This window comes from Cyprinodon tularosa, unplaced genomic scaffold, assembly GCF_016077235.1.
Source record: "Cyprinodon tularosa strain WSP-4 unplaced genomic scaffold, ASM1607723v1 ctg425, whole genome shotgun sequence".
Classification (NCBI taxonomy): Eukaryota; Metazoa; Chordata; class Actinopteri; order Cyprinodontiformes; family Cyprinodontidae; genus Cyprinodon; species Cyprinodon tularosa.
In genome coordinates this window covers 426,940-448,370 of record NW_024039147.1, presented here as the reverse complement: position 1 = coordinate 448,370, position 21,431 = coordinate 426,940, and the positions used below count along the sequence as shown (strand labels likewise).

General features: G+C 37.5%; 1 protein-coding gene across 1 annotated transcript in view; it reads left to right on the top strand.

The window, feature by feature from the left end:
- The first annotated feature begins 5,951 nt into the window (after nt 1-5,951).
- Nucleotides 5,952-21,431, top strand: part of trabd2a (TraB domain containing 2A) — a 69,166-nt gene continuing 53,686 nt past the window's right edge. Inside the window, exons 1-2 of the mRNA XM_038299352.1 lie at nt 5,952-6,633; nt 8,746-9,306. Coding sequence (XP_038155280.1) covers nt 6,529-6,633; nt 8,746-9,306 — 666 coding nt within the window. The 5' untranslated portion in view covers nt 5,952-6,528. The remainder of the gene's footprint in view (nt 6,634-8,745; nt 9,307-21,431) is intronic.

The following is a 21,431-nucleotide window of genomic DNA, read 5'->3' as shown; positions in this document are numbered from 1 at the left end:
AAAATGGATGGGTGGATGTTTCTATTGTAAATTTTAAACCTACAGTGTGTAATAAATATAAGGATTTACTGACAAAAACAAATGTATGAATCGTCTATGAATTAAAGTCTCAATCTTTATGTTTTGGAAAACATTTTATCTATATGAACAAACATTGTCATCATGGGGGGGGGGATTCATGATGTTGAATCCTGCAGCCTTTCCAATAGGGGGGGAAAAGGCAATATTGATTAACAGTTTACTAGCTATTTTCCTTTCTGAAATTGAGCAGAAGAATTTTATTCCAGCATAAGAAAAAGTACTTACTCACTTAAAGTTATATTTTGCTCTGGTAATTTTAACTAATAACATTTCGCACTGGTAACTTCTATTTAAGTGAAATTTTATCTGAGTTACCGTATTTTAACTTGTGTGGTGTTTTCTTTTTGCAATCTTTCCACCTCGGCATAACACCAAAAACTGTACAAGTACTTTATATGTCGGAGAACAAACGTGCCCCCGACTCCCACCCCTGTCTTAGCCCCACTCTAGCTGAGCCTCTGGATATGACGCCTCTGCCTCCATCAAGGCCTACAGCCAAAGTAACAATCTAGCTGGAAGGACTGAAAGAACATTTTGCCATATTTGATATACACATATTAGCTGTCAATACTCTATTTTACCCCAGCAGACTCCACATGCTTCCCATTACTTGTATTCAGTCCTCTTGAGTAAACGTCTGGCTCCTTTTGACACCAAACAGTGTTACACTAAACATTTAACTCAGAGCAGCAAACAGCAAGCAGCAAAAATCACTAGACAACCAAACACAACTTCCTAAAATTTAACAAAGCTGCTCTATAGCAACAACTATCATTTTGGTTAAATTATGTGAAGACGGTTTCAAATAGACAAGTGGAAAGGCACTATGCACTACATTATGACCAGTGTGTCAAAAACCTACAGTAACAAGCTACAAAAGCTTTAAAAGCTCCGTCTTTCAGAAAAAGGAAAAAAATATAGAATGAATAGAAATAGACATAAATTCATGTTCATGCTCACAATTTTACATGGTTCGTGAAGAGGGGAGACATGGCCTCCCCTTTTCATGAGATTTTAGAATGTGTTTGAATATTTACCTGTGAGCTGGTTAAAGGAAATGAAACAGGTTTGGTTTGTATCATGTTTGAATATCAAGGAAAAAAACATTCTCAGATTAACCCCAAAAGATAAATTATAAAAATAGCAGATACATTTATTTCTATTGTAATGTTAACAGTGCTATCAATAACTTAAAATGGGGAGCAGTGTTAGAAAGAGTTTAACCTTAACATAAGTTTATTTTTCAAATGGTTAAATGTGCTCAAACTACAAAAAAGGATGGAAAGTTTTCAGTCAAATAATTTACTCTAATAGAATAAACATTTTTTTTATATATATATATCTAGTAGGGGTGTAACAAACATGCATGAACACTGTATGGTTAAAAATTTATTATTATTTTTGATCATTTTATTCTTGTTCAGGAAAAAATATTTTTTGTTTATTTTGGTCACTGTTATTTTGAAGGACCAAGACAAAAAGACATGTCTAGGAGTCACCTATCATGATCAAACACATCCACCACGCAGTGTTTATAAGGCAAAGCATATGTGGTCATTTCCATATAACCAAATCCTTTTGAAGATTTCTATAAAGAGGCAGAATCAGATATTCGCTCAGGAACACTCAGAGGACCCTTGATCTGTTTGATGTCTTCACACCGGACACTTTAAAGTGGAAATGTACAGATGTGATAGAGGCAGTACTGACGACGGAAACATCAGGATCTTTGATGGGCTTCAAAAACTAAACTGTTGAAACAGAAATTGCACTTTGTTGTTTTAATTGTTTTATACGTGACTTAAAAAAATGTTTTTTGTTTGAAAATGTTTGAATATTTGTAGAAAAATCATGAAAAATAAATTGTGCTCTAGTTTTACGCAAACCTAAATATCAGATTACTGACAAAAATATATAAATGTCGCTGGCAAAATCCTTCTTTTTTGTATTGTTATTAATCAGCATTAGAGATAATCCAGTGGTTTGAATTATAAGTACCTCAGTCTGTTAGAATTAAGGGTCACAGGTCAGATCCCAAGTGAAAAATTAAGCATAAGGTTTTGCTTTTCTGTAGTCTAGAACCATAAATGATATTCTTGTAGAAAGGACTGCTTAACAGGTCTTCCATCGGGCTGTACTGTCTGTGACTCTAAACAGAACATAGGGAGGATGACAGAGCAGCCTGAAAGAGGAGATGAAGACCAGGTGTGTGTCTGTAGCGGCGGATGCACAGATGGTCATCTTTTAATCCTGCACAGCATCGGGGGAAAAAAGGCCATCATCAGGATAGTCATACATTTTTCTGATTTTTTTTTTTTTTATGTGTGTGATCTTCAAACAGCTTGGATGAATTAGCTTGATAAGCAGTGTCTTTGAAAATTATAAACTGGTGACATTTTTATATCTTCCCCATTTCTCCTTTTTTCTGCTTTTTGTGGGTTTACGGAGCAGAATGTTTCCTACAACTTTTGGCACATTTGATGAGGATATGAATGAACATATAACTGGATTTCCCTCGATAAGGGATGTGATGTGTAAGATTATACTAGAAGTCTCTTTCTAAAGCCCTTTCCAGACTGAAAGTAAGCATCAATCGGCTAATCTAAACTGATATCATTTCATGTGTTTCCCATTTTGAAGAGTAGCTATTACAAACAGGCCTGTAAAATAGCTTTAGTTAAATTTATTTTAAAGGTGAGCGCAATTACATTTAGGCGAGTAAATATATTGTTGATACAAAATTTTACGAGGGCATATCATATAAATGTGGAGAAGGTTGTTTTGCAGTGAGTAAGCCTCTGATTTCTTAATCAACATAACTGTATTCTCTTATTCCTAGATATAAACCCTCTTTACCTTCAAAAGTTATCTTAATTGCTAAATCTGCTAAACTTCCCTTGACATTTGCTAGATAATCACCTCAGGTTTATACCTCTTAAATATGCGTGAGAATAGGATACTACAATAAAGTACACTTCAGGAAAAGGCTTCTGAAACATCACAGTTGAACAATCCAGAACCTTATCATTAATTTATTTACAATTAAACATGTATTTATGGGAGTTTTATGTGATAGGCTGACAAAAAATGTCACATTTTGTTTCCCCTTTTTAAAACATGCAAGGAGAACAAAAACATGATTCCATAAACATATCAAGAAAAAAAACATAAGCCATGAACTACAAATTAAATATGTAGAAGCTGGCCAGTTTACAAATGTGAACTATACATTTAAAACCTTGTGTCTCATTCAAGATGATTTTACAAGATACTGTGGTGGGGGTTTTAAACCTTAATATAAATATTCATATAAATTCATATATATGGAGGAAGATAATATATACAGGTGCTGGTCATAAAATTAGAATATCATGAAAAAGTAGATTGATTTCAGTAATTCCATTTAAAAAGTGAAACTTGTATATTATATTCATACATTACATACAAACTCATATATTTCAGATGTTTATTTTGTTTAATTTTGATGATTACAAATGACAACAAATGAAAATCTCAAATTCATCATATCAGAAAATTAGAATATTACTGAAGACCAATAAAAACAAAGGATTTATAGAAATGTTGGCCAACTGAAAAGTATGAACATGAAAAGTATGAGCATGTACAGCACTCAGTATTTAGTTGGGCCTCCTTTGGCCTGTATTACTGCAGCAATGCGGCGTGGCATGGAGTCGATCAGTCTGTGGCACTGCTCAGGTGTTATGATAGCCCAGGTTGCTCTAATAGTGGTTTTTAGCTCTTCTGAATTGTTGGGTCTGGTGTATTGCATCTTCTTCTTCACAATACCCCATAGATTTTCTATGGGGTTAAGGTCAGGAGAGTTTGCTGGCCAATTAAGAACAGGGATACCATGGTCCTTCAACCAGGTACTGGTAGCTTTGGCACTGTGTGCAGGTGCCAAGTCCTGTTGGAAAATGAAATCTGCATCTCCAAAAAGTTGGTCAGCTGCAGGAAGCATGAAGTGCTCTAAAACTTCCTGGTATGTGGCTGCGTTGACCCTGGACCTCAGAAAACACAATGGACCAACACCAGCAGATGACATGGCACCCCAAACCATCACTGACTGTGGAAACTTTACACTGGACTTCAAGCAACGTGGATGAAGTGCCTCTCTTCTTTTCCTCCAGACTCTGGGACCTTGATTTCCAAAGGAAATGCAAAATTTACTTTCATCAGAGAACATGACTTTGGACCACTCACCAGCAGTCCAGTCCTGTTTCTCTTTAGCCCAGGCAAGACGCTTCTGACGCTGTCTGTGGTTCAAGAGTGGCTTGACACAAGGAATGCGACAGCAGAAACCCATGTCTTTCATACGTCTGTGTGTGGTGGTTCTTGAAGCACTCACTCCAGCTGCAGTCCACTCTTTGTGAATCTCCCCCACATTTTTGAATGGGTTTTGTTTCACAATCCTCTCCAGGGTGCGGTTATCTCTCTTGCTTGTACACTTTTTTCGACCACATCTTTTCCTTCCCTTCGCCTCTCTATTAATGTGCTCGGACACTGAGCTCTGTGAACAGCCAGCCTCTTTAGCGATGACCTTTTGTGTCTTGCCCTCCTTGTGCAAGGTGTCGATGGTCGTCTTTTGGACAACTGTCAAGTCAGCAGTCTTCCCCATGATTGTGTAGCCTATAGAACTAGACTGAAAGACCATTTAAAGGCTTTTGCAGGTGGTTTGAGTTAATTAGCTGATTAGAGTGTGGCACCAGGGGCCATCAATTTTGAACCTTTTCACAATATTCTAATTTTCTGATATGATGAATTTGAGATTTTCATTTGTTGTCATTTGTAATCATCAAAATTAAACAAAATAAACATCTGAAATATATGAGTTTGTATGTAATGTATGAATATAATATACAAGTTTCACTTTTTAAATGGAATTACTGAAATCAATCTACTTTTTCATGATATTCTAATTTTATGACCAGCACCTGTAAGTCCTTGATTGAACTTTTGAAGTTGGAGACAACGATTAAATGCAGACACACTTATGGCCGCTAGGGGGCGATTTAACTGATTTATGCACATGATAAACTTCAGTGCATGTTTATGAAACATATAAATAGAATTTAATTTTGGATATTTTCATTTTGAAGTTAATTGAAAGATAGTTATATGTTCATATCTTTTGTAATGAAGATTTGAACCTTTTTTTTTTAGATTTATTGTGTGATATTTTCAGTCTGTGTTAACATTTTAGACCTGCCCCTTGATGATCTAGGACATTTTTATGTCATGTTGATCAAATTCTATTGCCCATTTAATTGGAAAAACAATGGAAACATTAATTTAGATTTTGTTTTGAACTTATCTCATGGTGATAGTGGCCAAGATGCCAATGTGCTGTGATGCGCCCAGAGATGATGTACTTTGTTTGTATTTCTTTTTTTTTTTAAAGATAAATAAAAAGTAAATAAATAAATCTAATTTGTCACAGTAGCAGTCAGCGTAAATCATCGTGAAAAAAGGTGGAGCTCTGCTTCTGTCCTGAAACACCAAGAATAATACGCTGTTATTCCAGTGTTTCTCATGTTAATGCCTGCAATTTGTAAGTAATCCACGGAATCTCCACTGGCACCCATGATTGTCTTTGGCCCTCCTGTGGGGCCACAACAAGAGATCAGCCAAACTGGGAATAATCATGTTAATTAAATTAAAGGTAATCGCAAATAAAATGCATACATATTACAACTGTGGTCTGCAGTCATCGCGCTTTTTTTTTTTTTACATGGATTATATTAATGATCCTGACAGGGTGATGTTTAATCAGATTATTACTTGTGTGGGTGTGCGTGTGTGAGAGAGAGGGTGGAATGGGGGTCGTGATGGTGGGATTATGCGGACAAACTAAGGGGGTAGTGGAGCTGCGTGCTTTCACACTGACACAGACGCACAAACGCGGAGGACCAAGCATGCAGCGCAAACTGCTGAGAACTTTGCTTTAACTTTACTTTCTCACTTTGAGCTTTAAATCGACCATAGATAACAGAAGCTTCTTGTTATTTTTGGCTTTGGATCGCTGACTCAGCCCCGGACCTGTTGGATCAAACTCACTTGCAACTTCTGTCTGAGATCGAGTGCGCTTTAAAGAATAAACGTTGCAGATCTGTAGACTTAAAGATATCTGTCTGGAGGAGCGCTGGAAGGATGATCTGACTCTGCGTAAAGTCCCAGAGGACATCTATCCCATCTCAGCCAGAAAACACGTGAATCTGCAGCAGGAGCCGCAGCGGCGTCCAGAGGGCTTCAGGGAACATGACTGAGTCCGGCGGTTTAGTGGGATACTTGTCAGCTCATTTTACGTGACCGCATGGTGCCTGTGCTGCGGGGTTAAAGAGCGCTCTCCATGCATGCTGGAGAAATAAACAGAGTTGTTGCAAACACGTTGTTGGAGCTGTCTTGCACAAGTTTGGTGAGAGCTGCACAATGCAGGGGAGTCTGAGCGCATTTATCCAGTGCTGTCTCATCCTGCTGGTCGGTGCAGACCAGTGGAGGCTTAAAGACACATCCAGCTGTGAGTTAAATAAGAAGGTAAGTGTTTTTAAAACATCAATCAGGCGGTTTGCCTTAATTAAAAAACATGCAATTTAATGAGTCTTAAAGGTTCATCTTAGCCCACCTATAATTACTAAACCATATTTTTATTTCAAATGTTTTATTTTATGAACTTTTAATGTTTATTTGTTCCATTGCAATATGAAACATCAGTGGCTTAATTCTAACTGAAAATAACACAGAGCTATACAAAACTTTATAAATCTTGAAGTTATTGTCAAGCTGCACTCGCACAAAGTAATATGATGGAATTTGATCTTGTCATTCAACATTATGTTCATAACTATCAGGTGGACAAAAAAAAAAAAGAGAAGTGTGACACTGTTTTTAGCTTCCTAAACTCCAAAGCCCTCAAATAATGTTTAGTGCATTTTCCTTCAAAAGTAATTTAAATGAAAAGAAAAAAAAGCCAATTATTTATATGATTGAAATTCAACATCAACAAGGTTGTGCAGTGGTGGTTTTAGACCAAACTTACTGGGGGGAGGGTGGGGCCAGTGTTTTTTCATGGGGGTACCAAAGAAAAGAATTAAGCAAAAACAGGCTAAAAGTTTGTTTAAAAATATTAAGGGAACCAAAGAGCCCTTTGTTGCTCTGGAATCCTCAGATAAAGCAGATAAAAACTGTCATTATATCTCAATATTTCCGAAGCTAAAAATGCAACAACCTAACTTTTACATCGTCATCAAAATCAGACTGTAAAGCAAAAAACAAATATAATAATCAACTGCATTTGTATATAACAATTGAATTAACATAAATTTATCTAGTTGGTCATTGTGACTTAATGCAGGGGCCATTGAAGGGGACATGACTTACTGAGGCGCTGGCCCCAGTTGTCCCCTGTCTACAAACTCCCATGCTGTTGGGCTTTTAGGGGCTTAGAGACTTGTTAAAGAGCAGTATAATGAAGACCAAAAAATAATAGATGTACATGGTTCCTCTGGAGGAGCTGCAGAGATTCACAGCTCCGGGTGGAGAACGTGCTAGAAGATGCTGATTTGTTCTGGGTCTTTATTAAGTACTGAATGAAGGAAGCCCATGTTAAAATGTTTGCAAAATACATCCAGTCTGCACCTTCTCAAAGGCTATGTAAGGTGACAAAAAGGTAACATTCTGGCTTCCACCATATAAAAAGTAGCATGTCACATCATCCTGAATGTCTCAACTATGTTCATAGTAAGACATGGCTATGGTAGCCAAGTTATATAAATAATGCAACAATTTTGGTAAAACGGTTTTGTAAACAAGACTGAGCTAATGGTATGTTAAATTAGTTTCAGAAGTCGAAGCTCAGTTCTGAAAACAGCACTGCAAATAAGTTGAACATGTTCTAGTAGCATTAGGAAATGTGGAATTGACTTGAGTCTGGGATGGAGGTTCATTTTCAGGATAAGAAAAACTAAACATACTTTGCAAAATTGATGCTCATAAGTGATTTAAATACATCATGCTGGGATTTACTTGGTACCCCTGAGTAAAAAAGTTAAAGAAGCTATTAAGATTGCATTTATTTCCTCTACTTTTTACATTTTAATAATATTACCAATTTTTTATTGCTTGCAATTAGTCACTTTTACAGCACTTCTGTTTTTACACATTTTTCTCCACCTTTTGGGGGGTTCATTCAGTGGCAACAGGAAGGCATAATATTCTGGGTAACAGCCTTTTAGTCTGACAATCAGCAACATGTGTATTGTTTCTTTGGCACCTGGGTTCTAAGTGGCCTGTTAAAAAGTCATTATCAGTCTGTTAGCAGTCTAACAGGCAGACAAAGAGGTTCTTGGTGTCAGACAAGTCCGCTGTTGCTTGTAAAGTAATTGTAAATCCAACCCTTGGCTCTGTTATAGGGTCTTTATGCCTTCCTAACTTGCTCTTGAGTAGGCCTACCTCGTAAATTAATTAACCAACGCAAAATGGTATCATGTTTAATGACAAGGAATTACTGAATACAGTTTATATATGTCTGGGTGATTTATTTTCACTCTTAATATTGTAGTGTTTATTATCATGAAAATCCATTCAATTAATGGTTTTTATCATTGTCCAGAAGATTTGCACAGCCTTACCTTTTAATTTTTTCCTCAGCAATCTGACCTTAACTCCTTCCTCTGGACCATCAAACGGGATCCTCCATCATATTTTTATGGTACAATCCATGTTCCCTACACCCGGGTTTGGGACTTCATCCCTGAAAATTCCAAGCAAGCCTTCCAAGAGAGCAACATTGTTTACTTTGAGCTGGACCTGACTGACCCTTACACCATCTCTGCCCTGACCAGCTGTCAGCTGCTTCCCCAGGGGGAAAACCTGCAGGACGTCCTACCAAGGGACATCTACAAGAGACTTAAAAGACATCTTGAGTATGTAAAACTTATGATGCCATCTTGGATGACCCCAGATCAGAGAGGGAAAGGACTTTATGCAGACTACCTCTTCAATGCCATTGCTGGGAATTGGGAAAGGAAGCGTCCTGTGTGGGTGATGCTGATGGTGAACTCTTTAACTGAGGCAGACATTAAGACACGAGGGGTGCCAGTGCTGGACCTTTACTTGGCCCAGGAGGCGGAGAGGATGAGGAAGAGAACAGGAGCTGTGGAGAAGGTGGAGGAACAATGCCATCCGCTTAATGGTCTCAATTTCTCTCAGGTGAGTTTGAAACTTTCTGGCTTTAAAACTACTTCTATTTTTTGTACATTGCTTCTGCAGGATTTCAAATCAAGACTAAATGTATAGGTTTGCATTGCTAACATAGGCTGCTTCTCTTTGAGAAAAAGTAGTATTAAGTCTTTAACTTCTGACTTGTGTTGTAAACGTCTATTCCTCTGGGTGCACACAGACATTTATTAGACTTTAAAAATTATCTTAAAATGATCTTTGTTGCAATCTTCATTGTTATTTTTATACTTTGTTTCTCTCTAAAACTTAGATCTCTTTAAGCTCCATAGTCATCAGATAAAACTGTCTGCATAAAATGAGAGTAGAGATGAAATTGTTGATTGAAAGCAAAAAACGCAGCATGTTGAGCACATGATCTTTTCATTTCCAAACCACAAGTCCAAATCATCTCAGTATGTCCTCTCTGGCTTCATCTCCAATAGATCTAATATGATTGTCCCTCTGACCTTCTCATTCCTGACCCCCTCCATCCTCGTCACTCCAAATGAGAAACTCAACAGCTTCATCTCTACAGCTCTGCCTCTGGTCTCCATGTCAGTCCCACTGTCTCTAAACCATACAGCATTCCTGATCTCACCACTGTCTTGTAAAGCTTTGTTTTTGTTTGGCTGATACTCTGTTATCATACACCAGAACTGTCCCTTTTCTCTCCCTGTCCCACTGGAACTCTTGGCTTTACCTAACACCCTCCACATTCTTTACTGCAGTTTGCTGTAACCTAGTGGCTCCGCTCTGGCTACTTTCAGTCGCTTGCAAGTATTGCTGGAGATAATCTTCATTTCTCTCCTCTCCATGTGAGGTCTCCATCTCTATAGATGTTCCTTCACATACTCTCTGCTCTCACCAAAGATCAAAATGTCTTCTTCAAACACCTTCGCCCATAGAGATTATTCTTTAATTTCATACATCAAGAAGGAGATCATAGCTAATCCTTGATGCTGTCCCACTCCCACCTTGAACTTCTTGAACTTTCTCTTGGTTTATCATCTCTTCAACACTGATATTTGCTGTAAAATCATCTGGAAGCACCTCCTGGCCCTCCAGAGGCTGTCTCAACTCCTCCCTGAAAGGGACAAAACTTTATTACTCTTTTAGCTTCCACTCCTTTGTCCTCTTCATTCTCCTCACCATCAAAGTCTTCATGTACACCACCGTCCTGTGCTGTCCTGCAATGCTCTCATCTACATTACTTTGCAGTCACATCCTACCTGTGAGGTGTAACCATCAAAGACTCACTCTTCCAGTGTTTTGATTCAGACACAATATCCTGTCTGACACTGGAGAACATTCTTGACAAACTTCTTAGGATAACTAAATTTCTCCCACCGACTCAGTACGATAGAACTGCTACAGTTTTTTTTTCAATTAGCTGGCCAAGGTTTCCTGCTAATAAAACACAACTAAGTTTAGCTCTTCTTTCCTTCTTCTCCAGGAGTTTTTTTTTCTTAAACGAAACTGATAGGGCTAAGAATTGAGGAATATACTAAAAGTAAAAAAATATATAGTTGGCCGTTGAGTATTTCACCTAAAAAAAACAAAAACCCAAAATATCACTGTCTGAATCGGCCAGCTTCTCAAATTACACACCAGAATGTGTGGTCAAGTGGAAAGCACTGAAATCATATAACATTGATTACAGTTGAACTTTAATTTAAGGCAGCGTGATTATGCCAAAAAAAAAAAAAAAATCAGAATTGCATTTTTTTTCTACTGAAGTTGCAATTTTCCTTTGCTCTAACCACAAGCATATAAATGTTGGGCTCTGTCTGTTTTTCTGTCTGTCTGTTTATCTTTTCTACCAAATTTTTTTTTTTTTTATAATATTCACAGAAGCGATGGTCTTTTTGTTTTTCCACAGATTAGTAAAGTAGAGGAAGGTGTGATAATAATCAGCTGTGCAAACACTCACCAACTTGCTCCCCTATGTCTTTATTATTAAGGAAAAATTGATCCTAATAACAGAGTCAGAATCAGAGAAAAGCAGCCTTGTTCTTCAGATGGCTACACTTGGAGTCCCTTGACTACATGCCTGTCTTTTGCTCTGCACCCTTTTGTGACCTTTTCCGTCTTTGTAAACACATTCAAGGGGTAGCCATTGCTATGAAATCATGTTCCATATTACTCAGGAGTTTTAGAATTGAAGGAATTACTGCTGGTTATTTAACAAAACAGCTTTAAGCTGGGGATAGTGTTATTTTAAAGCAGCGCTTTCTGGGCCCTCAACAGACAGCACAGCAGAGCTTTATTGGTGCTTCAATGATGAAGAAAATCAATGATAAGGAAGCAGTATAATAATTTATATATAAATTGCTGATGGAGTTTGTAAGTTTTTTGTCCAGCTTAATATGCTTTGTACACCAAAGATACGTTTTTGTAGAAGGCTAAGGAAGTCTAAAAGAGAAGATTTATATAAACTCTAATTGTTAAATGAAACTAGAAACAACTTTACATTTCTTTCTGTCTAACTGCACAGATCAGCTTTGTACAAAAGAGCATATATTGGAAATTCTTCTTGTTGTTGTTTTCATATTAACTTTCACTAATTTGTATCTTGCTCCTGTGATGTAGTGCAGTGTTGGTTATTAGAAGTATAGCTTGGGTTGATGGAGTTTGCCAACAGCTTAAAAAACAGCTTATTTAAGTAAGTTTTTACTTGAATAAACCATACTCAGCCTAACCTACTCAAAAATCCATTTCACTACTACATGGCAAGTCCCTGTCTCGACATTGTACCAAAACTCATAGCTGGAAGCTTCATAATATTCACACTTTGTTTCCATCCTATTATCAATTCAATTCAATTCAGTTTATTTATATAGCGCCAAATTCACAACACATGTCATCTCAAGGCACTTTACAGTTCAACCAGATCATACAGTCAAATTGATACAAAGTTTTCTATCTAAGGAAAACCACTTGATTGCATTGACTCATTGACTCAAATACAATCCCCCACACTAAGCATGCTTGTAGCGACAGTGGAGAGGAAAAACTCCCTTTTAACAGAAAGAAACCTCCAGCAGAACCAGGCTCAGTGTGAGCGGCCATCTGCCGAGGCCGACTGGGGTTCAAGGAGACAGAAGCAGAGATACAAAAAGCAGCTGTAAAAGGCGGCCCCGTCCAGGAAACACACAACCAGGCAGACGAGCTCCAAGGCAGCTCCCATGCCAGAGGACGAAGAGAGCACATCCACTCAGTCACGGTCAGAGAAACAGGACCACACTGGAAGTGGCTATCAGTGGCTCAACAGATGCTTTCGCTCTGCCTCAATATTCCAGTAAACCTTTATCTCCCAGATATTCTTTTTGACAGGGCCAGGTCCATTAAAAACCTTTTGAATTTAGCTCAACTGTGAAATATCTAGGTAGAGAGTTATGATTGGCAGACACATTCAGTGGGACAGTACTGCCACATCCTACATTAAAATATGTATCAAGCTAAATTTGATTTTCCTAATTCATTTCCAGATTGGAAGGTTGAGGTGATTCCTCCAAAACTTTTGAAAATTAAGTTATGGTAAAATGTGATCAAGTTCTGAGGTTATATTTCATATTTATGTTGTATAATACCAACTAAAAGTGTGTTCTGCGAGGTGCGCTGGCAGAACCGAAGCATTGAGTGAACAAAGAACTGAATATAGAGTTGGGTGGCATTCAGTAGGGGTGGGTCCAGGACGCTGGATCTGCCGTTGAGCCCCTCCGAGGTGTCATGGGCTTAAATCAACAAAACACCAGTGAAGGGAGGTGCCCTTTGACAACCTGCTGAAGAGAGAGAGAGAGAGAGAGAGAGAGAGAGAGAGAGAGAGAGAGAGAGAGAGAGAGAGAGAGAGAGAGAGAGAGAGAGAGAGAGAGAGAGAGAGAGAGAGAGAGAGCGATGCCACTGGCTCACAGATGGTGCAGGGGCAAGTACCTGTAAAGGTGGGCCAGTTGCGATATCCCTTATCGTATTTTGCATATGATGAGAAGATTAAAGAGTATATAATAATGATTTTTATAGTTTTGTTGAGTATTACGAAAAAAAAAAACATTTGTTTTCATTTTAAAGTCAAGAATTACATTTTTATAAAAGCATTAAAAAAATGGCGGAATCGGAGAACAAAGAACTTTTTTCTGCCATTATGGTTGGAACATTTATGTGTGCATCATTGCCTTAGATGGTGCTTTGCATTTCTGAGCTCTTGAACATGCCTCTACATAAGGTGAAGATGTAAATCGCTCACAATGATCGCTGGAATTTTGTTTGATGTTTACATACCACTAGAACTGTAGTTTAGAGACCAAATAGACCACCACCTTATTTGGGGGTTCAATTCTTTTCTGCAGAACTCAAAATGTACCTGTATATTGCCATTAGTCATGTTTACATCTAAGTGAATTGCTAATTTTAAGCAAGTTTAAACAAAAGGTAGAGGCTGCAATGTAGGACGGACCACAGATCAGTAATGGAGGAAAGTTTTAATGAATTTTTTGCTATCGATCAAGTTGTTCTTACATTACCATATCACCTAATAATGGCAATGTCACTTCTGACCATGTTTATGCGTATAATAGGAGAAGATGCCAACAGCAGAAAGAGCTGATCAGTCATGTGAGGTGAAAGTTTGCTACATCAGAGAAAAAAAAAGTATTTCCATCTTCTGTTTTGCACATTAACCCCTCTCACAATAGCCAAAAACTGCTTTTTATCAAACATAGACATTTTTTCAGTGAATTTGAGTTTTTTTTGTCTTTCAAATTTTGCCATTTCCATCAAGCTTTTGTGATAAAAATATTTTGGACAAAAACTCTGCTTTCAGATTAGACGCCTTAAGTTCTTCTCCCCCTTTGACCAGTTTGTACATGTGTCAGCACTCCTGTTTCTCTCAACAACTGTGCCACCCAACTCCTTTTTTGGGGGGGGGTTGGGTTGTTTTAAATTAATAAATGATGCGTGAGGAATAATATGAAAAAAGCATCCTACTTTTTTTAATGACAGAGCACAGTTAAAGATAAATACAGAAATTAATTTTTTTGTCACTTGAGATTGTACTTTTGATGCTTACAAACTATACCCACTGTCGCTTTGGTGGTCTGGCTGCTGATTCGAGGCTCCAGCTGCTAAAATCCTGATTTCATAGTTTTTTAATCGTGGGGTGTAGATACTGTTTTTTGTTAGTGTAGATCAGTCAATCTTGTTTTACTTGTTAACTGCCAAGAGCCTAATTAGATCTAACCATCTAAAGGACTTAAATGTCAAAATAACAATTTCCTTTTTGAAGTGATAGCTAATGCAAGTTCAACTCCTCCCGGCCAGTGAGTATCTTACTCACCTAATCTTATTCCATGTTGTTTGTTTAAGTCTGTTAAAGGTATGGTGGAGGATTTTCGCAAATTTTAAAAAAAAGACCCACCCTCATGCACGACCCTGTACCCGCTCCTGTGTACATGTGTGCAAGAGCATGCATGATTTCTCCTTGTTTTATTAGCATTGATGTGAAATGGATTTCTCAAAATAGCATGCCAAACTTTACCTGTCGAGTAGAAACTTCGTAACCGAGGCATTAGTGGGAAGCCCGAGCTGTGCTTTCAGCCTACGCCATTAGGTGAAAGAATCTCCCAAAAACACTCGGTCTTGTTTCTCTCTTCTGAGACCTTTCTCTACTTCTCATACACTTCATAGACACTTTTTCTCTTACGACCCTCTGCCATTTTTAAAGAACCGTGGTGAGAAAGGCAACCTTCAATGATTGACTAAAACCATAGCTCACCACAAATATACATCTCATGCACATGCGCAGAAACAGATAGCTTTCTAGTGGTGAGAACGTAAAACGACCTTACGTAAATATATCACCAGAATGATTTTTAGGATCCACCTGAAAAAAAGAACATCCTCCAATATACCTTTAATGTATCTTACATATCTAGAACAAACATGGCAACCTCCTCATGGCTTCTGCCCAATTGCTTCATAACTTCACCACCAATGTTCAAAAGCTTCACTGATGTTCTTCACCATTTTGCTTCTTTTTTTGTGTTTTTTGGGCTTGAATTTGAGAAAAGTAACAGAGAAGAAGCCATTTTTCAGCTCTATCATAGAACTACTTAGAGTAGATCTGGCAATGCTTCAGCTCCATCTCCTATGACTTGAACCACTATTTCTATTGGTGCTGAATCCTTTTGTTTTGACCTTGGCCCTGGCAAGCAGAAGTAAATATTTATATATTTTGGACCTGTCAAATAAATGGCTCTATTTCACTCTAGTTATTCTGTAGATGTATTATTGTAGTGACTACTAGTACAAAATTTTAACATTTTTAAATGATAAAACCAAAATAAATGCAACTTTATTAACCCTTGGGTTTCTGGTTTATGCAGTTCATAAAGGTCCCCAAAGATATTAAAAACATCCTGTTCATGCTGCTGGTTTATTCCAAGTTTTTGCAAGCATACCGCGTAGAAAAAAATATGACAGGGTTTCTTTTTTTTTTTAGATTTTTTTTTTGACAACACTGAATTTCAAGTGGTCATTCTTTTTAGATTAATTTCCATTTTTTTGTGTGGACATTTTGATTGTCAGTTTCATTTTACATGCATTCAAAGTGTTCCAGAATATTTAGACTGGATATTTTCAAGTACATAAGGTAATTGGTTTAAAGGTGATCACCCTTTTCCTTACAAGTAAAGTGTTAATTTAAAAATGTGCTTGTCAATACAAATTAAGCCCAGTTAGCTCATTATTCCAAAGCACAAAGTGATTTACTTTCTTTAGTCGGTTCTCTAATCTGGCTAAGCTTGACTGCTCTTATTCTAGGCTGGTGCCCCCGTCTTTTGAAGAGTGGGCTCAGCCTTGCCTAATACACTAAGTGTGCTTTTTCAGGACAACAATGGCTGCATGAAGGCCGCTTTCTTTGCCACTGTTGTTGGAAACCCACGGGACATTCCACACCTCAGTGGCGAAGACCTGCTAATGAAAGTGTTGTTTCTTTCCTCCCATCACTGGGTGTAACGGTGCATGGAAATGTGATGAATGCAGGTCTCAGTCTTAGTTTGTGAGAGCAGAGAAGGAATGTTTGAAGCCCATTTAGTTCATTCATTACTGTAAGAACAAGAAGAACTGAGATGCAGAATGAGATCAGTAGTCTCCCCTTCCATTAACGGCATCATGATGTTACCTCTATTTGACAACCTTGAAACCCTTGTATTTCCTTTTTGACATAAACTGACAAACTACATGATTTTGACTGTGGATAGACAAACAATGCAAAGTTTTAACAACCACAAACAAAACTCATATTTACACTATACCATAACTGAAAAAAAGAAAAGTATATCAAACACATATATATAAAAACTAGAATATCAGAAACAAGGGTAAAAACAAGGAAAGCTCATAATACTTGAAATAAAAAACCCAAATTGGAAGAAAAAAGTATGGTAATGAAGCTGCATGAGCAACAGGAAGAACTGGATTGTCAAACTGTATTAATTTGGGGAATCTTTACATGAAATGGACTGAGGTCAGAATCTGCACATTAAGATCCAATATGCACAACAAATCCTGCACATCAGAAAAAAAGACTTGGACTGTTCAAAGTATTCTTTCAGATGAAAATAAGTTAACATTTCATTTGGAATTGAAGAAGCATGCAGGAAGAATTTAAAGGGACAGAATCTAAGTTTCTTATGGTCCAGTGTAGAGTTCCTACAGTAAATGGTGATCTGAGGTGCCATGTCATCAGCTGATATTGGTCCGCTGTATTTTCCAAAGTCCACAGTCACACAGCCATCTACCAGGACAGTTTAGTGCACTCATTGCTTCTTTCTGCTTACAAGAGGAGACACTAATTAATTTGGACTGCCACAATGCTAAATGAACCAAAAGTTGGGCCGTTTCTCAATTCACAAGAACACAAGTATGGACTTGTGTTGTCACCAAATATGTTCTAGACAAGAACACGAGAACAATGGACTCGGAAAATGGGAGCATGCAAAACAAATCTTTGTCAATTGGAACAGAAATGTACTCATGACATCCCCACATTTAAAGCTTGTTTGGAGCTGCATGTCACCTTCTGTTATTGTCTCTAGATAATCAGTAAATGGGCCATATAGTGAAGCTTAAAGTATAATATTTGTGCTTCAAATTATCTTAAAATTTACATTTGTAGAAAAATGGCAACAGAAAAGTAAACTTTTAACTTAATACTCTGAGGTCTCTGAGCCCTCCTCTGGAAGCTGCTGCTGCCATGGTGCATGCTGGGACAGCTGCAGGTCTGGAGAATGCAGAAGTCTGCTCTGATGCGCAATCGGTAAAGAGGGAGGGGCGAGAACAACATCAGGGGATTTTGTCTGTTCTCGTTTTTGTGTTGTTGTGAATTGGAACAGTACTAGGGCTGAGGCTGATGACGTTTCACGAGCACACAAGAACGCACAAGACCGTGTATTGAGAAAGTTGGGCCGTTTCTTGGTCTGACAAAGGCGACGCTGACCTTTTTGGTGCTTTTTGATTGACCAATGGAATCATCTGACCTTTGACCTCATATATAGTGAGTCTGCACACATAAAACATATGGAGCGATGGGAATGTAACGTAAAATGTAAAATATCGGGATGTATAAAAAATTCCCATTTGATTTTGAATAACTTTTTAAACCAACAATAACAATCTAAAAAAGAGCACTAAAAGTTAGAGATAAAATGAAATGTGGCTTTGTTTAGTTACTCCAAACTGAAGAACTTCAAAGCTTTTTTCATAAGTTAGTGTTTTATTTGAATTTTAATGATGAAACTGACTGAAATGTAGCCTCGTGCCATACAGTAACACACCTAGGAAAATTATGGAAACAGCGTTATTTGGATATACACTGTAGATGTTCTTCTGTTGCGCTCTCTAAATGCACATGATCAGCCTATGCACAGAGGAAATTTATTTTTATTCCTAAAGCAACACTTTCATCTTAATACAAAGATGGTGAATCCGAATATTTATCCCAAACAGGTCAGATGGGATGATTAATCAGTTGGACAAGGTGTAGAAAATCAGAAATGTCCATAAATAGCTTATTATGCATAATTATGCATAATAGTGCAAGGATGGCAACCTGCTTGGAGGACATTGACAGCTGGAACAATGTTGAGAGGTGGTGAGGTTTTCAGAAATCCTGCTGCCCTGCTGGTACATGATGATGGATGGCTCATTAGATGGGTTGGATCATCCAGCATTAAAATCAGGTTCAATTTCAAATCAATACAATTCAGTTTAGTTATATAGCACCAATTCACAACACATGTCATCTCAAGGCATTTTACAGTTCACCAGATCATACAGTCAAATTGATTCAAAGTTTTCTATCTAAGGAAAACCAGTTGATTGCATCAACTCATTGACTCGAATGCAATCCCTAAAACTAAGCATGCTTGTAGCGAAAGTGGAGAGGAAAATCTCCCTTTTAACAGGAAGAAACCTCCAGCAGAACCAGGCTCAGTGTGAGCGACCATCTGCCGTGGCCAACTGGTGTTCAAGGAAGTAAGTAAGTAAGTAAACTTTATTTGTATAGCACTTTTCACAGACAAAGTCACAAAGTGCTTCACATGATAACATAAAAACAACACAAGTAAAAACAGATAAAATGCAATAAAAGCTATAATAATTAAGGGAATAAAACAACAGGCTATGTGTTTTGGAAGGCTAGTGAAAACAGGTGTGTTTTTAGCTGCTTTTTAAAGATGTCCACCGAGTCCAGAGAGCGCAGGGACAGGGGGAGTTCATTCCAAAGACGGGGTGCCACCGCTTTAAAGGAGACAGAAGTAGAGATACAAAAAGCAGCTGTAAAAGGTAGTCTCCGAGCTCCGAGCTTACTCCCATGTCAGAGGATGAAGAGAGCACATCTAGCCAGTCACAGTCAGAAAAACAGGAATACACTGGAAAACAGGCCGATCACCAACATCTATAAACAAGGGTGTTGATGGCAGCAGCAAAGCTGGTATTTCTCTCCAGGATGGTGTCACAGCCAAATAGGAACAGACGAGGCAAAGCTACTATGAGAAAAAGCATAGAGATCATAATGTTAGAGATTGAACTAACAGATTCTGCAGAGTGGGAGAATAGAGATAGAATGACGCAGAATGATGAAATGGGGTTGTCCCTATGTCCTCCAGAAGTCTTAGTCTGTAGCAGCATAACTGTACCTGAAGTTAAAGAGTGGTGGTAGTCACTTGTTAAATGACAAAATAAAAACAACAACAAATTGTATAATCTAGGGCAAATATACAGAATTTTAACTTTGGGTTTAGAGATATTAAGCCAACTAGCTCTACTAGAATTAACCCTAAAAACAAGGTCGGATTCATTAGAATATTGGATACACTTAACTCTGGTTCGCCAGTCAAAATTCATCACAGCTGTGGGACATAGGGATCAACCCTGTTTCAAAAATTGTAATTTTGAACATACTATTACAATGGCACTTCAGAAATACACATTATACCATGATGGCTTGGTGTAAATTTTCCTTCCTCGTCTAAAGAAAAGCAAACCATTCCTCAAAAGCCACCATAAATATTTCTGTGCGTCTATGTGTGCATGTCTATGATTGAATGGGTAACTGAGTTTGGACAGGTAACAACATAGCAGTATTACACTAAAATAAATAGAGAGCAAATCAGGAAAGTACTGTCGCTATGCAGACCAGTCAGAGCAAAACGACTAACAGTGATGAAATCAATACAGTTTACTTTCTTTGTCATGTTGCCAATGATGTGACTAAGTTAGCTGTACATTTTTACCAGTGCTGGAATTTATTAGTCTCATTAGGGTATTCATTAGGCAGAAGCTTAACAACGCCATTTAATTACTCTGGCTAAAAAGGTACTTATTCAAATTATGAATTATGTGGACATTGGAGTATGTTGTTCCAAGAACATGTCAACATGTGAGATATGAACAGGAAATGTGTGTTCTTTAGTACTGCAGAAAACAGATGTTTAGTGGATTATTGCAGTAGTTTATACTAGAATAGCATCAATGCGGCAAGGTTTAACTCATGATTTATCACCTTACTATTTAACTATATTCACTTGTACTTTCTCTCAGGGTTGTTTATAAAATAATTTATTCTGCATTACACTGCTTTTGATCTTAGGGAATAAACTTTCCATATGTAATCAGAGCATGGAGTGAATTTGCCCAGTGTGTACTAGCTCATGTAATTGCTGTTTAATGTTGTTTGTGAGTATGAATGTTTCCATAGACATGTGCATTTCTGTGCTTGTTTCCAAGAGTTCATACCTCGGTATGAAAAAGGGATCGGTGTGGGTATGTGCATTAAATGTGCATATACAGCTCTATCATTGAATTTCCAACATGTCCTTACAATTGCCTCTCTCTGGTCTCATGCCACACCAAAGTGCTTGATTTCCTCTCCACTGTTGACCAAACAGTGGCGTATTCTATGTCTGGCATTTCCTTAGACATTATCTGTCCATCTGTCTGGATACATGACACCAGAGAAAAAGATGTTGAGCTCCTTTTTCTTTCACTTTGCTTTCCAAAAAAACTTCATCAACAGAATAGGAAATGTTCAACATGTACTGTAGTTTAATGCTCTTTTGTTAAGGTATCAGGAGGCTGCTTTGATAACTTAGTCCTTGGTCTTTTGAAATTAAGTTTGAAGATGTTCCTTTTCTTCCATCCGTCATAGATTCAGCAAGGCTTAAAAAAATGTTTCTCAAACATTTTTGTTTACGTTGAGCTAATAGGTCAATATAGACCAGCAGATCACTGACATCAGGAAAAAATAATTATGTAAGCTGTGACATTCTATTGTTTTTCAAGTGTCGCTTCTATGTTTTTAAATGTTTCCCTCTTTTAGTACACTAAATTCAAATTAATGAATAATCAACATGTTTTGGCTGAACTGCAATCATATGAGATAGATATGTTAAAGCAAGGAAACTCTGAAACATTTAGAAATCACCAAAAAGTTCTTAAATTAAATGTATTTACCCTTAATTTGAGTATTTAAATAAGATGATTTGCCAATGGAATGACTATTTTCACTCTTAAAATAAGATTAGATAAAATGCACTTGAAATAAGACACTAAAATTATTTTTC